This window comes from Callithrix jacchus, chromosome 4, assembly GCF_049354715.1.
Source record: "Callithrix jacchus isolate 240 chromosome 4, calJac240_pri, whole genome shotgun sequence".
NCBI lineage: Eukaryota > Metazoa > Chordata > Mammalia > Primates > Cebidae > Callithrix > Callithrix jacchus.
Window position 1 is genome coordinate 75,259,222 of NC_133505.1, and position 16,946 is coordinate 75,276,167.

Consider the following 16,946-nt stretch of genomic DNA (forward strand, 5'->3'; position numbering starts at 1 on the left):
TGCCAAAAACTGTTTTCGGTTTAGGGATATATAAAGGAACAAAACAGACAAAAATTTCCATACTCATGGGACTTATATTCCAGCAAAAGGATATGGAAACTAAAATAATAAACATTTTAAAATCCTTCTTACTGTTGGGACTTTAGAAAGAAAGAAAAAGTAGAGTGGGTTAAGGAGGACCAGGAGTGCTGAGGAGGTAGGAAGGTAATATCTGAGCAAAGACCTGAAGGAGGTGAGAGGGAGCCCCAAGTCCCCTCCAGTCTGGAGGAATAATGTTCCAGGAAGAGGAAGCTGCAGCTTTAAAGACCCTGAGACTGATGATTTCCTGATGCATCCAAAGAGACCAGGGGAGGGAGTGAGGGGATAGTCATAGAAGATGAGGTCAGAGAGGTGGGGGTAGAGGTGAAAAGTGTCCTTGTCATATAGAGCAGTGCTGCTCAATGTATAGCCAGTGGAGAACCAGTGCCAGTCTACAGACCCTTTGTTATGGGTTCTGTGGCAATGTTAGTACAGAGACTGAAAGTAAGCACCTAAAAACATGTCAAATCATTTGTCTAAAATTGTCTAGCAACCATGTGACAGTAGAATTATCTTTGTTCATTATATATTAGAACAGAAATAAGAGATTGCTCTTTCACCACAGGAAGTTTGAGAAGCCCTAATAAAGAGGCTTAACAGCCATTGTAAGGCCTTTATTTTCCACTCTGTGTAAAATGCAGAGCCATCCGTGATTTCTGAGTAGTGGCATGAGGAAACTTGCAGCCAGAGGGAGTGCAAGGGTGGAGGTAAGGAAGCCAGGTAGAAGATAGCCAGTAATTCAGGTGCCGATTGATGTTGGCTCAGATCAGAGCAGAAACAGTGGAGATGGTGAAAATGCCTGGATTCTAGATATATTTTGAAGGTGACACTGATAAGATTTTCAGATTGATTGGATTATTAGAGAATAAAGAGGAGTCAAAGATGACCCTCAGTTTTATGACCTGAGCGCTTTGCAAAATAGGATGGACGTCATCTGAAATGAGGACAGCTATGATGAGCAAGGCCTATTTTGAAAGGATGGAATTATCAGGAGTTTAATTTTGTACATGAGACCAAACTTGGAGATATCTGTAAGACAGCAAAGTGAAGGTATTGAGTAGGCAGTATGATATAAAAGTATGGAGTTTGGAAAAGAAGTCTAAGTGGAGATATAAATTTGGCTGTTCTAAGCATAGAGATGTTGTCTTAAAGCCAGGAGACTAGATAAGATTACCAAGGGAATGACAGTAGACTTTTTAGAAAGAGAAAAGGGTCAAGGATTGAGTCCCAAGGCCCTCCAGTATTAGGAGATCAGCAAGAAAAGGAGGAAGGAGCAAGGGAGACTAAGAAGTAACCAGGGACGTAACAGGAAAACTTGGTATCCTACAGTCCAAGAGAGAATAATGAATCAAAGGGAAATGGGTGATCACATGTCTCAAATACTGCAGATAGGTCAAGTAGAATGGGGATGGGGCCAAACAGAATGGTCAAGTATTGAACATTGGATTTCACAATGTGGAGGTCATGGGTGACCTTGACCACAGAAATTATTGTTTCACTTTATTGTAGGAGCAATTGTGTACTTGAATGGATTTAAGAGAGAACAAGGAAAAAAATAGAGACAGCAAGTCAGTATAAATAATGCTCACAGAGTTTTGCTGCAAAGGATAGCAAATAAATAAGCCAGAGGCTGCTAGAGGAAGTAGGGTGAAGGTTTTATAAGATATATTTTGAAGGTGATAGAAATATTAGATTACTTATATGCTAAAGGAATGACCCAGTAGAAAGGGGGAAGATAGGGATGATATGCTGGAGAGAGGAGAGAATGCTGCACCAATGTCTTTAAATAGCCTAGAGGGAAGGGGACCTAGAGCATAAATGAAGGGTTTGGCTTCAGAGAGGATAGTTTATCTACAGTAAAAGGGGAGAAAATAGAGTATGGGGGCAGAGATTGATAGGTAGGAAGATGTATGGGATAGAGTCTACAGAAGTAGTTTTCTGATTGCTTAAATTTTCTCAGATAAAGAGGAAGCAAGGTCATTATCTGAGAGCAAGGTAGGGAAAGAGGTTGAGGATTTAAAGAAAAGGTCCTCTAGGAAAGAGAGAGGGTTCAGGATCCACAGAAGTGTGATCACTGCTCAGCCCTAGTGACCCTCTTGAGGTTTATGGTCGTTAACTAAAGTGAGACCTCTCAACAAGACTAAGTGTACTGGCGGGGCATAGTGGCTCACACCTGTAATCCCAGCACTTTGGGAGGCTGAGGCGGGCAGATCACTTGAGGTCAGGAGTTCAAGACCAGCCTGGCCAACATGGTGAAACCCCATCTCTACTAAAATTTAGCTGGGTGTGGTGGCAGGTGCCTCTAATCTCAGCTCCTCAGAAGGCTAAGGCAGGAGAATCACTTGAACCCTGGAGGTGGAGGTTGCAGTGAGCCAAGATTGTGCCACTGCACTCCAGCCTGGATGACAGACTGAGACCCCATCGCAAAAATAAATAAATAAATAACACCACATGTACTTGTCCAGCCACATTCAGATATTCAGGTAAAGGTGCAGAATAGGAGGGCAGTTGGGACAACAATGTTCTGCTTTTGACAGGTGAGTACTAGAAGGAAGAATGGGACAAGACACTTATTAGCTTATTGGCATACACAAGGGAATTATTATAACAAGAAACCATGGAATTTTAACTAGGCAGAAAAGAAGGAGAGGTCATCCAGGGAGTGAAACATAGTAACTTTGTACCATCAATGGGTTAGAATTTAGTGGTTCAGGGTACTCAAAGAGTAAGTTAAAATTATGTGGAATGGTGGTCCACAGTGGGAATGCATGAAATTAAGATTATGGATGGGCAGTAAATATTTTCGTTGACAAAGTGTCAAGTGTAACTATGAGAATAAGAGGCAAGTTCATTAGGGGCTAATGGTTAAGGAATAAGAGATGTGAGACATGCAAATGTTTTATTGAATGAAAAGTTGAAGTATATTAATTTCAAAAATGAAAATTTCATAATTCAAAAGGAACAGAGGGAAACTGATGTGTATTGCTCATTTATGTCCTTTACTCATGTTCCTATTAGTTATTTTTTTCTTTTTGATGATGGCTATGCTTCATATGTTAAAGACATTACATCTATCTTATGTGTTGGAGTGTTTATCCTAGTAAGTCTTTCCTTTTCATTGTTATGTTTAATCTTATTATAAATATAATCTTAATGTAGTCAAATCTAACACTATTTTTCCTTATGATTTCTTGTTTTGCTTTTATGCCCAAAATAACCACTTTTATTTTCAACCAAGATCAGAGGGTCACTAATATATTCTTTGAGCTTTTTTATAGTTTATATTATTTTATTTTTATATAAATCGATATGGAATTTATATGAGATAATATAAAGAGAAGAATTAAACTTTTTTCAAAGAAAGTATCCAATTATTCACACTATTTGTTAAATAAAATTCTATTATAAATGCTGGTATGTATCTGATATTTCTATTATAATATATTTATATGCTGCTTAATCTTATGCCAATTTTCCATTATAGCTTTATTTATTAAACGTTTAAATATTGTTATCACTAGTATATCTTCTTTTAATTTTTTTATCCTCTTAGTTATTATTCTAAGTAAACTTTAGTATCATTTGATAAAACTGCAATTTTGTAAGAATTGCATTGTATTTATAAATTAGTTTAGTTAGCAATGACACCTTTACAACATTGTCTTACTCTCCAAGAACAAAGCATATCTCTTCATTAAATCAAGTCTTTTATGTCCCTGAGTAAAGTTATAACTTTTTTTAATTCCGTTTTTGCCCAACAAAATTGCCATTTTATTATCCCATATATTGTCGTTAGTATTTTTAGCATTGTCAGCTTTATCTAAAATATCACATTGCCTCTTAAAAAGGAGTTGAGTGACTCTGTTGTACAGATTTAATTCAAGTGATCTTCTCATTGACCAAATGAGAACTACAAATCATTAGTTATAGATCATTTTATTCTAACTGTACATCCTATGAGACAATGATAGGAAAAGCTTTGTGGAAGACACTCAAAGTGCTTAATTGTTTAGGTAAGAGTAATGATCTTTTGAATATGTGGAATAAAAATGTTGACTGATTTTAGCTATAAGTATGTATGGGCACATTAAAATAGGTCGCAGAAATTATAACATCTATGCTTGTTTTCATTAAGACTATTATTTACTTTAGCTTTATGGAAAATAAAAAAAGCTGTAACAAGTTCAATTGGCAGTTGGCCACTCAGTTTGTTATTTTCCCATCTACACACTAGCTTCACTCCAGCTAATATTGATAACACCAGATCAAAAGGAAAAGTTTACCAAATTCAAATTATTATTTGAGAATTTTATAAGTAAAGACTTCATAGATGTTTTTATAAGTAGCAATATTTTTAAATCCCAACAGGGAGATCGAGGCCCAGCTGGTCCCCCGGGAATAGCAGGGATGTCGGTGAGTTCAGATTATTTTGCATCATGTTCACAGGTAAACAGTTCTATCTCCATGATACACCTGTGGCCAGGGATCAAGAAGGGCAGGAGAGCATGCCATAACTCCCATGTCATGAGGTTCCTGACAATTCTAGTTTCATAAATAATGCCACCTGTATTGTCCACCTCCAGAATCCTCTGTTTCTTATTTTTTTGTTTGTTTTTTGTCCTCTTTTTCTTTTTCTTCCCAAGTCACTTTCATGTAGGGGAGAGGAAACCCAGTTATTATACATTAATTTATGAGCACAGCTCTTGAAAGTTCATTGTGTTTCTCTATTCTTGTCATATTTCAAGGTTTCTCAATCTTCAAAAGACAGAGTTCTTATCCTCAGGCATGTACTTCAAGTTCCTTGTATTAAATTGCAATCTGCCTGAGTTATTCCTTAGCTAGGTGTTATTAGCAGAGTTTTATTACTGCTAATGTTTCCTCATAAACTAGCCCTTCAATCCTCTCAATCATTTTTGTTGCCTCTCTGGTGTCAAATGTTTTAATCTCATCAAGGTCTTTTCAAATGAATAGGAAGTGCTCTAAGAAAGGTTGACATTATTTCTCTGAGCCCTAGAGATCATTCTGGTCTTCATTCATGATGCTCTAATTAAAATTTTGTGGTCACACTTTATGAATAAGAGATCATTTATCCTCTTGCTAGGTACCCCTGCCGGGCAGGTCCAGGATAACGTTACAGGAAAGTCAGTGAAAACCATGGGCTTGTATCACAAGAACATAAGAAAGATAAGATAAGGGCCCTACCATCACCACCTGTAGTCACCCCCTGAGATCTCCTGACACCCAACACCACTCAAAGCCCTGCCCATTACCCACTGCCATCCCACAAAGTGCTCAGAGCCACTCTACTTCACTCCATTAATTTCTAACCACACAAAACAGAGCCCCATCCATCATCTGCATCTTTCGTAGACAATGTCATTTTCTTACTTAGCCATTATAGATTAAGTCAAATCTTTGTATGACTATAAAAGTAACTTGAAAATATCCTCTTTCGAAACTCCTTCCAAATTTTTTAGAAAAGAAAGTATTCTTGAAAGGTGACTACACACTGAATTCTATTCCCTCACCACTGCCCCACCCTCTACTATTTCCAGCAACATGTTTGGAAATCAGTTACTGGAAGTGTCCTTAGAGAACCCTTACAACCTATTCCTCTTATACTCACATCCTGTGATTTGAATTTTTGTTTCCTTGTGATATAATAAAGTTTAATTTTTTTCATTGTATTCACTCAGGTGTGTCTACATAATACATTTTGCTATTATCTTAAATTAAGCTTATCTTCTAGGAAAAAAGTACTGGCCACCATTGAAAGTATTTAAAGATGTACAACAGTAGCAACAGGAAATCCAAATGAGAAATTCCAAATACATTTTTCAAAGAGGCAGCATTATTTAGATAAGGGGCTAGCCTGCCACTTATTTGTATGTCTAATATCTGATATATTTACTAACAAAGCAGTTTTCATATGTCATAATTAAAAGCATTAACTGACTAGGCACGGTGGGCTCACACCTGTAATCCCAGTACCCTGGGAGGCCGAGACGGGTGGAACACTTGAGCCCAGAAGTTCAAGACCAACCTGGGCAACATGGTAAAACTCTGTCTCTGCAAAAAGTGCAAAAATTAGCTGGGCATCTTTAGTCCCAACTACTTGGAGGCTGAGGTGGGAGGATCACTTGAACATGGGAAGTGAAGGTTGCAGTGAGCTGAGATTGTGTCACTGCACTCCAGCCTGGGCAACAGAGCAAGATCCTGTCTCAAAAAATAAAATAACACCATTGACTGACAATTACAGAAATAGGAAAGGATAAAAATTTTACGTACTACAAATATGTTCAGTTAAAGATGCATATTTGGTTTTTATAACTGGCCCTTCTGTGGCTCAGAAGATAAACAATGGTGATAGCTAGATGACAGTGTGAATGCACTTAGTGCAACTTAAGTGTACACTTAAAAATTGTTTAGATGGCTGGGCGTGGTGGCTCACACCTGTAATTCCAGCACTTTTGGAGGCCAAGGCGGGCAGAACATGAGGTCTAGAGACCAACACCATCCTGGCCAACATGGTGAATCGTGGTCTCTACTAAAAATACAAAAATTATCTGCGCATGGTAGCAGGCACCTGTAATCCCAGCTACTTGGGAGGCTGAGGCAAGAGAATCACTTGAACCTGGGAGGCAGAGGTTTCAGTGAGCCAAGATTCCACCATTGCACTCCAGCCTGGTGACAAAGCAAGACTTTGTCTCAAAAAAAAATGGTTTAGATGATAAACTTTATGTATATTTTACCATGATAAAAATTTTTTTTTTTGAAAAATGGTGATCTAGTTGAAGTAGGGGTGATGCCTGCCCATGCAGACATGCTGGTCATTCAGCTTATTACCAAGGGAACCCAATCCTGCTCCTCATATAACAGACCAGTCTATCCCTTTCCAGTATATACAGCACTCTCCATGGACTCCCCCTATGGCTTCTTTCTTTGCCTTTCTCTGATGATGGCATGTGGGTTTACAGGAGGGAGTGCCTGTGAGTGCTGGTGGTGGGGTGGGGCCTCTAGTCAGTATGGTGTGCCTCAGCCTCCCAAGTGCTGGACTTCCAGATGTGAATCACTGTACCCAGCCAGAAATGCCACTTTAATTTGGAGAGCAACAGCGTTGGGAGCATTTTAAACTCAAGGTTGGGGAAGAGAAGCGCACGGTATCATTCAGCAATTTGGCTCCTAACATTTCTCTTCAATTTGCCTTGCCAGGGAAAACCTGGTGCCCCAGGGCCCCCAGGAGTTCCAGGGGAACCGGTGAGTTGGCAGTTAAAAACCCTTTTGTGAAACTCAAACCCTAGAAAAAAACTTTCATGACTGTTGTACTTGTGTGCAGCTTTAAAACATTTCTTGGCAGTTAATTTGTGTCTGTGGATGTGTTTATAGGGTGAGAGAGGACCTGTTGGAGATATAGGTTTCCCTGGACCAGAAGGACCCTCAGGAAAGCCAGTAAGTACTTTTTACTTCTTAAAATGTGCCACCTAATCCCAGCACTTTGGGAGGCCAAGGCGGGTGGATCACAAGGTCAAGAGATCAAGACCATCCTGGTCAACAAGGTGAAACCCTGTCTCTACTAAAAATACAAAAATTAGCTGGGCATGGTGGTACGCGCCTCTAGTCCCATCTACTTGGGAGGCTGAGGCAGGAGAATTGCTTGAACCCAGGAGGCAGAGGTTGTGGTGAGTCGAGATCGTGCCATTGCACTCCAGTCTGGGTAACAACAGCGAAACTCCGTCTCAAAAAAAAAAAAAAAAATGCGGGAGAGGACTCAAGATGGCGCTGTGAGAACAACCCAGGATTGGAATTCTCGTTGTGTCTGCGGAGAGGTGAGTCTGAGCTGCATTTCCAGACTGATCTTTGTTGCCCACGGAACGGGGAAATTCCCAAGTGAAGAGGAGACGCGGGACGCCAGGCAGATATTCCGCCTGGCGAAGCCGGCAGCCGGGGTGGCGGCGGCCGGCCCTACCCAGCGCTCCCCACAGGGCGCACTTGTCCGGGTGCCCCGTTGAACCGGCAACCGGAGACGTGAGAGGGCTGGACTTGAGACTGAGCTAGACTTGCACAGTGGGCCAGCCCAGGGGATTGCAGGAACAGAGCGTTAGGATTGGCCCAGTGGGACGAACAAAACCGCGATTTCAAACAAGTCCGGTGCAGACGGCCGGAGACGCTCTGAGGGGGAGGGGCAGCCACCATTACCGAGACAACCTGCCCCAACTGAGATACACGCCCATTGCTGACGCAGCCAGCCGTTGCCGAGGCAACCCGTCCCTACTGAGATACACGCCCACTGCTGACGCAGCCAGCCGTTGCCGAGGCAACACGCTACAACAGAGAGACTCCGCCGCAGGGCGTGGTGGAAAACAGCAGAACGGCTGAGCCAGGGCGAGCCTCACAACAGCAGGGCAGAGCCTCGGCAGGCAAACAGTGGCTAGTCTGCATCCTAGCTGGGCAGGACCTCAACGGACATCCAAAAATAAAGCCCAAACCCCTCAACACAGAGCATTTGAGAAAAAAAAGAGTTTTTTTAATGAGCTCTGTTGCAGCAGAATCAAACATAGCAGCCTAACAGCCCTGAATGAACAACACAGCTCACAGCTCAGCAATTAAACCCCTATAAAGTACAAACTGTCTCCTCAAGCAGCTCCCTGACCCCTCTATATCCAAAAGACTGACATTAGGCAGGCACCATCCTGGGACAAAGATAGCAGAAAAAGAAACTGGTAGCATCCCTCGCTGTGCCACAGCTGCTAGAGGTGCACCCCAGACAAGCAGGGTCTGGAGCGGACCTCAGCAGTCATACAGCGAAGGGGCTAGACTGGTAGAAGGAAAACCAAGCAACAGAAATACTTCATCATCAACATTCAGGGTGTCCACTCAGAGACCCAATCGAAAAGTCAGCAACTACGCAGACGACCAGCGGACAAATCCACAAAGATGGGAAGAAACCAGCGCAAAAAGGAGGAAAACACCCGAAACCAGAACACCTCGCCTCCTAGAAAGGACCAAAACTCCTCACCAGCAAGGGAACAAAGCTGGACGGAGAATGACTGCAACGAAATGACGGAATTAGACTTCAGAAGATGGATAATGAGAAACTTTGGTGAGCTAAAAGATCATGTATTAAATCAATGCAAAGAAACTAAGAACCTTGAGAAAAGATTTGAAAAAAGATTCGAGGAAATGATAACAAGAATGGATAACTTAGAGAGGAATATGAATGAATTAAAGGAGCTGAGAAACACAATACGAGAACTTCGCGAAGCATGCACAAGTTTCAATAGCCGAATTGACCAAGCAGAAGAAAGAATATCTGAAGTCGAAGACCAACTCAATGAAATAAAATGAGAAACCAAGATTAGAGAAAAAAACGCAAAAAGGAATGAACAAAGTCTCCAAGAAATGTGGGACTATGTGAAAAGACCTAACCTACGTTTGATAGGTGTACCAGAAGGGGACGAAGAGAATGAATCCAAGCTGGAAAATACTCTTCAGGACATCATCCAGGAAAATTTCCCCCACCTAGCAAGACAGGCCAACACTCAATTGCAGGAAATTCAGAGAACACCACAAAGATATTCCGCAAGAAGAGCAACCCCAAGGCATATAATCGTCAGATTCAATAGGGTTGAAATAAAGGAGAGAATACTAAGGGCAGCCAGAGAGAAAGGTCGGGTCACCCACAAAGGGAAGCCCATCAGACTCACAGCAGATCTCTCGGCAGAAACACTACAAGCCAGAAGAGAGTGGGGGCCAATATTCAACATTCTTAAAGAAAAGAACTTTCAACCCAGAATTTCATATCCAGCCAAACTGAGCTTCAGAAGTGAAGGAAAAATAAAATCCTTTGCGAACAAGCAAGTACTCAGAGATTTTGTCACCACCAGGCCTGCTTTACAAGAGCTCCTAAAAGAGGCACTACACATACAAAGGATCAACCAGTACCAGCCATTCCAAAATCACACTGAATGCTAAAGAGCATCAACATAATGAAGAATCTACAACAACTAACAGGCAAAACAGCCACTTAGCATCAAAATGGCAGTATCAAATTCACACATAACAATAATAACCCTAAATGTAAATGGACTAAATGCACCAATCAAAAGACACAGACTGGCAAATTGGATAAAAATCCAAAACCCATCAGTGTGCTGTATCCAGGAAACCCATCTCACCTGCAAGGATACACAAAGACTCAAAATAAAGGGATGGAGGAAGATTTACCAAGCTAATGGAAAGCAAAAAAAAGCAGGAGTTGCAATTCTCATCTCCGATAAAATAGACTTTAAAGCAACAAAGATCAAAAGAGACAAAGAAGGCCATTACATAATGGTAAAAGGATCAATACAACAAGAAGAGCTAACGATCCTAAACATATATGGACCCAATGCAGGAGCACCCAGATACATAAGGCAAGTTCTTAAGGACTTACAAAAGGACTTAGACTCCCACACAATAATAGTGGGAGACTTTAACACTCCACTGTCAATACTAGACAGATCTACCAGACAGAAAATCAACAAGGATATCCAGGGCTTGAACTCAGACCTGGAGCAAGCAAACCTGATAGACATTTACAGAACTCTCCACCCCAAATCCACAGAATACACATTCTTCTCAGCACCACATCACACCTACTCTAAAATTGACCACATAATTGGAAGTAAAGCACTGCTCAACAAATGCAAAACAACTGAAATCATAACAAACAGCCTCTCAGACCATAGTGCAATCAAGTTAGAACTCAGAATTCAGAAACAGACCCAGAACCGCACAGCTTCATGGAAACTGAACAACTGGCTCTTGAATGTTGACTGGATCAACAATGAAATGAAGGCAGAAATAAAGAAGTTCTTCGAAACCAATGAGAACGAAGACACAACGTGCCAGAACCTCTGGGACACATTTAAAGCAGTCTCTAGAGGAAAGTATATAGCAATAAGTGCCCATATGAGGAGAATGGAGAGATCCAAAATTGACACCCTATCATCAAAATTGAAAGAGCTAGAGGAGCAAGATCAAAAAAACTCAAAACCCAGCAGAAGACAAGAAATAACTAAGATCAGAGCTGAGCTGAAGGAGATTGAGACACGAAAAACCCTTCAAAAAATCAATAAATCCAAGAGCTGGTTTTTTGAAAAGATCAACAAAATAGACAGACCGCTAGCCAGATTGATTAAAAATAAAAGAGAGAACAACCAAATAGATGCAATAAAAAATGATAAAGGGGAAATCACCACAGATTCCACAGAAATTCAAACCATCATCAGAGAATATTACAAACAACTCTATGCGCATAAACTAGTAAACCTGGAAGAAATGGATAAATTCCTGGATTCCTGTGTCCTCCCAAGCCTAAACCAGGAGGAAGCTGAAACTATGAATAGACCAATAACAAGGTCTGAAGTTGAGGCAGCAATTAAGAGCCTACCACACAAAAAAAGCCCAGGTCCAGACGGGTTCACAGCCGAATTCTACCAGACACACAAGGAAGAGCTGGCACCATTTCTTCTAAAACTATTTCAAACAATCCAAAAAGAGGGAATACTTCCCAAATCATTTTATGAGACCAACATCATTCTGATACCAAAACCCGGCAGAGACCCAACAAGAAAAGAAAACTTCAGGCCAATATCCATGATGAACATAGATGCAAAAATCTTCAATAAAATATTGGCAAGCCGATTGCCACAGCAAATCAAAAAACTTATTCATCATGATCAAGTAGGATTCATCCCGGGGATGCAAGGCTGGTTCAACATACGCAAGTCTATAAATGTAATTCACCACATAAACAGAACCAAAAACAAAAACCACATGATTATCTCAATTGACGCAGAGAAGGCATTTGACAAAATTCAACAGCCCTTTATGCTAAAAACCCTCAATAAACTCGGTATCGATGGAACGTATCTCAAAGTAATAAAAGCTATTTATGACAAACCAACAGCCAATATCATACTGAATGGGCAAAAACTGGAAGCATTCCCTTTGAAATCTGGCACTCTCTCACCACTCCTATTCAATATAGTACTGGAAGTTCTAGCCAGAGCAATCAGGCAAGCAAAAGAAATAAAGGGTATTCAAATAGGAAAGGTGGAAGCCAAATTGTCTCTATTTGCAGACGACATGATAGTATACCTAGAAGACCCCATTGCCTCAGCCCAAAAACTCCTGAAACTGATAAGCAACTTCAGCAAAGTCTCAGGATATAAAATCAATGTGCAAAAATCACAAGCATTCGTCTACACCAATAACAGACTTAAAGAAAGCCAAATCAAGAGCGAACTGCCATTCGCAATTGCTACAAAAAGAATAAAATACCTTGGAATACAACTCACAAGGAACGTAAGAGACCTCTTCAAGGAGAACTACAAACCACTGCTCAATGAAATCAGAGAGGACACAAACAGATGGAGAAACATTCCATGTTCATGGTTAGGAAGAATTAATATCGTGAAAATGGCTATACTGCCCAAAGTAATTTACAGAATCAACGCTATCCCCGTCAAGCTACCACTGACTTTCTTCACAGAACTGGAAAAAACCACCATGAACTTCATATGGAACCAAAAGAGAGCCCGCATAGCCAAGTCAATTCTAAGCAAAAAGAACACAGCGGGGGGCATCACACTACCGGATTTCAAACTATACTACAAGGCTACAGTAATCAAAACAGCATGGTACTGGTACCAAAACAGAGATATAGACCAATGGAACAAAACAGAGGCACCGGAGGCAACACAACATATATACAACTATACAATCTTTGATAAACCTGACAAAAACAAGCAATGGGGAAAGGATTCCCTGTTTAACAAATGGTGTTGGGAAAACTGGCTAGCCATGTGCAGAAAGCAGAAACTGGACCCCTTCCTGACACCTTACACTAAAATTAACTCAAGATGGATTAAAGACTTAAACATAAGACCTGGCACCATAAAAACCCTAGAAGAAAATCTAGGCAAAACTATCCAGGACATAGGAGTAGGCAAGGACTTCATGAACAAAACACCAAAAGCATTGGCAACAAAAGCCAAAATAGACAAATGGGACCTAATCAAACTCCACAGCTTCTGCACGGCAAAAGAAACAGTCACTAGAGTGAATCGGCAACCAACAGAATGGGAAAAAATTTTTGCAGTTTACCCATCTGACAAAGGGCTGATATCCAGAATTTACAAAGAACTCAAACAGATTTACAGGAAAAAAACAAACAAGCCCATTCAAAAGTGGGCAAAGGATATGAACAGATACTTTACGAAAGAAGACATATATGAGGCCAACAATCATATGAAAAAATGCTCATCGTCACTGATCATCAGAGAGATGCAAATCAAAACCACATTGAGATACCATCTCACACCAGTTAGAATGGCGATCATTAAAAAATCTGGAGACAACAGATGCTGGAGAGGATGTGGAGAAAAAGGAACACTTTTACACTGTTGGTGGGAGTGTAAATTAGTTCAACCATTGTGGAAGACAGTGTGGCGATTCCTCAAGGCCTTAGAAATAGAAATTCCATTTGACCCAGCAATCCCATTACTGGGTATATATCCAAAAGACTATAAATCGTTCTACTATAAGGACACATGTACACGAATGTTCATTGCAGCACTGGTTACAATAGCAAAGACCTGGAATCAACCCAAATGCCCATTGATAATAGACTGGATTGGAAAAATGTGGCACATATACACCATGGAATATTATGCAGCAATCAGAAATGATGAGTTTGTGTCGTTTGTAGGGACATGGATGAATCTGGAGAACATCATCCTCAGCAAACTGACACAAGAACAGAAAATGAAACACCGCATATTCTCACTCATAGGCGGGTGATGAAAAATGAGAACACATGGACACAGAAAGGGGAGTACTAAACACTGGGGTCTATTGGGGGGAAAAGGGGAGGGCCAGTGGGAGGGGGAGGGGGGGAGGGATAGCCTGGGGAGAAAAGCCAAATGTGGGTGAAGGGGAGAAGAAAAGAAAGCACACTGCCATGTGTGTACCTACGCAACTGTCTTGCATGCTCTGCTCATGTACCCCAAAACCTATAATCCAATAAAAAATTAAAAAAAAAAATGCCACCTAGAGAAATGCTTTTAGCATCTCCTCATCTACTGCCTCAGAAATTCTGAGATTTGAATAAGTGGTTTGCAAGGACTAAGAAAATTGTGCAGATAGATTTTGATGGCATGGACTGGAGTTCTCACTGAGTTCACTAGATACGTGTGTGGTATCTTTATGTCTTAAACAGTGTTGAAAACAGTGAGAGTTTTAAGTGTCAGGAAATCTGACTCATTATTTCTTAAGCCTAATGTTCTTAACAAACTTGAAGAAAATATAATGGCCTGTCACATCTTAAAGTACAAAGAAACCAAAGACATAGATATAGTACCTGTATGTTTAGCTAAATCCTAAAGTAGAAGGTATTTTCTCAAATTTCCTTTTTTATACACAGGCCTTGTTCTTATACTTTCATAAATCACTGCTGGCAAATGTCTTATCCCCTTGTGTCCTGAAAGAGCTCTTGGTTACTGATCTGTGATATTGATGTAACATTGTAACAATCATTCTGACTAATTCAATTCCACATAAATTCATCTAGTCACTGTTGTTTGCTAAGAATGTGCTGGGCCCTTAGGGAGGGAATCTAAGATGAACAAGACACACCTCACTCTCAGAGTTATGCTTTACAGAAGGTCATTGCTGGTTTATTTGCTGTGGTGTATACAGGAAGGAAGGCAAGGTGAACAATCAGCACAGAATTCAAGAGGCCAGTTTGGCACCTCTATGAAACCTTCAGGGTTGGTGGCCACCATTTCCCCAGAGAAGGCAACCTGAAAAAATGCAATTTAGAGTCAGGAAGATCTGGGTCTGAACTATGGCTCAAAGGATTTTATGAGTCACTTAAGTGCCATTACATATGTAAAGTGCCTGGCTATGGAAGGTACTCGATAATGTTAGTTTCATTCCCTGCCTCCTCTTACCTCCTCGTTCCCATCCCCGGCAAGCCATCTCATTAAAGCCTGCCATTGAGTCCCCAGGAGATTATGCAAAAAGCAATTTGTTCACCAACAAATATCTCTTGAGCACCTCCTACATGCTAGGCACTCTTCTAGGTGCTAACAACTCATAGCTTTTGCATTCTAGTGTAGGAAAATGGATAAAAACAACACACACACACACACACACAGTTTCAAGTAGAAGATGGTATACATAGAGTAAAGCTCTGGATTATTATTCAAATACTGGACTCAGAGAAGATTTGCCTGCAATTTGAGCAGAAACCTGCATAAAGTGAGAAATCAAGACATGGGAGAGTCAGGAGACCATTCTTTCAGGAAAAAAGAAGTGGCTAGGACAGAAGTGAGCCTGATAAGTGAGCCTTCATCAAAACGCATGAAGTCAAGCATGAACTAAGTGAAGGAAGAATGGAAAGGATACAGAGGGAGCAATAGGCGGTGGCCAGACCATGAAGAACTTCCAAGCAAGGGAATAAAGTTTGGATTTCATTTGAAATATGATGGAAATCCACTGGCACTTTTGTAGCAAAGAATGAAAATGATTGAACACTTTCAGAATCACTCTGACATTGTGTGGAGAGTAGGCTGTAGGGAGCAGGGCAGAAGAAGAGCAGTAAGAAAACATCACCATCACCTCCACGAGGGATAGCGACAGTGGGAACAGCCATGAGTAGGGGAACTTAGGATGTACACTGAAGGGAGACCCAGCAAGCAACAAAACTTGCTGATAGACTAGATGTGAAGAGTAAGGAAAAGAGACCAATCACAGCTGTGGTATAGAGTCTGAGCAACTATGTGAGAGTTCTGCTTTTGGTAAAATGGGGCAGACTGAAGATCGGTGGGTTTGGGAGGGAGAGCCAAGAGTTGTTTTGGACATGTTTGTGTTGAAGCACTAGTTGATATTCAGGTGGAAATGTCAAGTACACAGTGGATATAGGCACCTGGAATTTGGGAGAAGCCAGGATTAGAGAGACCAATTTGGGTATCTAAACCTGAGCCTGGAAAATGTAAGAGTCACTGAGGATAGGAAGGAAGAGAGCACTTCAAATGTTAGGAAGAGGACCCAACTAAGAAGGCTAAGAAACTGCAGCCAGAGAGACAGAAAGAAAATCAGGTGACTGAAGTTTCCTGGATGTCAAGTGAACTGTTCTAAGAGAAAGGAGAAAGGAGTGATCAACATACAGATCAGTAACGTGAAGGCTGATAATTCTCTACTGCACTGGAAATGTGGAGGTCATTGATGGGAGAGATCACAGCATGTTAAGTGTCTTGGTAAGAATGATCCAGTTGAGAGAGGAAAATTTGATGACACAAGAGAGTAAAGATTACTTTGAGCAGAACTGGTATACTCACAAGTGGGAATTGGTCTTAACTTGGAACAGGGGCAGTTCATCCTTCCTAACTGTGGGGTGTGGGGCACCAAAGTTGGGGTGCAAATCCATGCAGATTGATGCAACTAGTGGAGGGATGGTGAGAGGACCTTTTTGTTTATTAGTGAAAGAAGAATGCAGGTCGTTCAAGTGTGAAGAGTGCGGAGGTGATGCTGGAGGTTTGAAGAGACAGGAAAATGTGTGAATTAGTACTTTCGGAAAGACAGAAAGGTAGTCAAATTGGGAAATACAGAAGGATGACCTGGTAATGCTGAGGGGCTGCTTGCAATCTGCTGTTATACATTTATGTTGGAACAAGCAAGCAAAGATACATGGTTTTCTTCAGCCAGTTAGCTGCTCAGATGCAGATGTGAGGTAGAGAGAAAGTTGGTTGCACGCAGGAATGGGGCTCTGCCAGATGAATGAGATGAGCGTAGAGAGGAGCAAATACATATGAGTTATTCTA

General features: G+C 41.0%; 1 protein-coding gene across 9 annotated transcripts in view; it reads left to right on the plus strand.

Moving 5' to 3' along the window:
* The window catches only part of COL19A1 (collagen type XIX alpha 1 chain), a 359,940-nt gene that overhangs the window by 313,285 nt on the left and 29,709 nt on the right, over positions 1 to 16,946 (plus strand). For all 9 annotated transcript variants that reach the window (XM_017971197.4, XM_017971198.4, XM_017971199.4 and 6 more), the window contains 3 exons: positions 4,447 to 4,491; positions 7,291 to 7,335; positions 7,465 to 7,527. In XM_017971197.4, the coding sequence (XP_017826686.3) occupies positions 4,447 to 4,491; positions 7,291 to 7,335; positions 7,465 to 7,527 (153 nt within the window). The remainder of the gene's footprint in view (positions 1 to 4,446; positions 4,492 to 7,290; positions 7,336 to 7,464; positions 7,528 to 16,946) is intronic.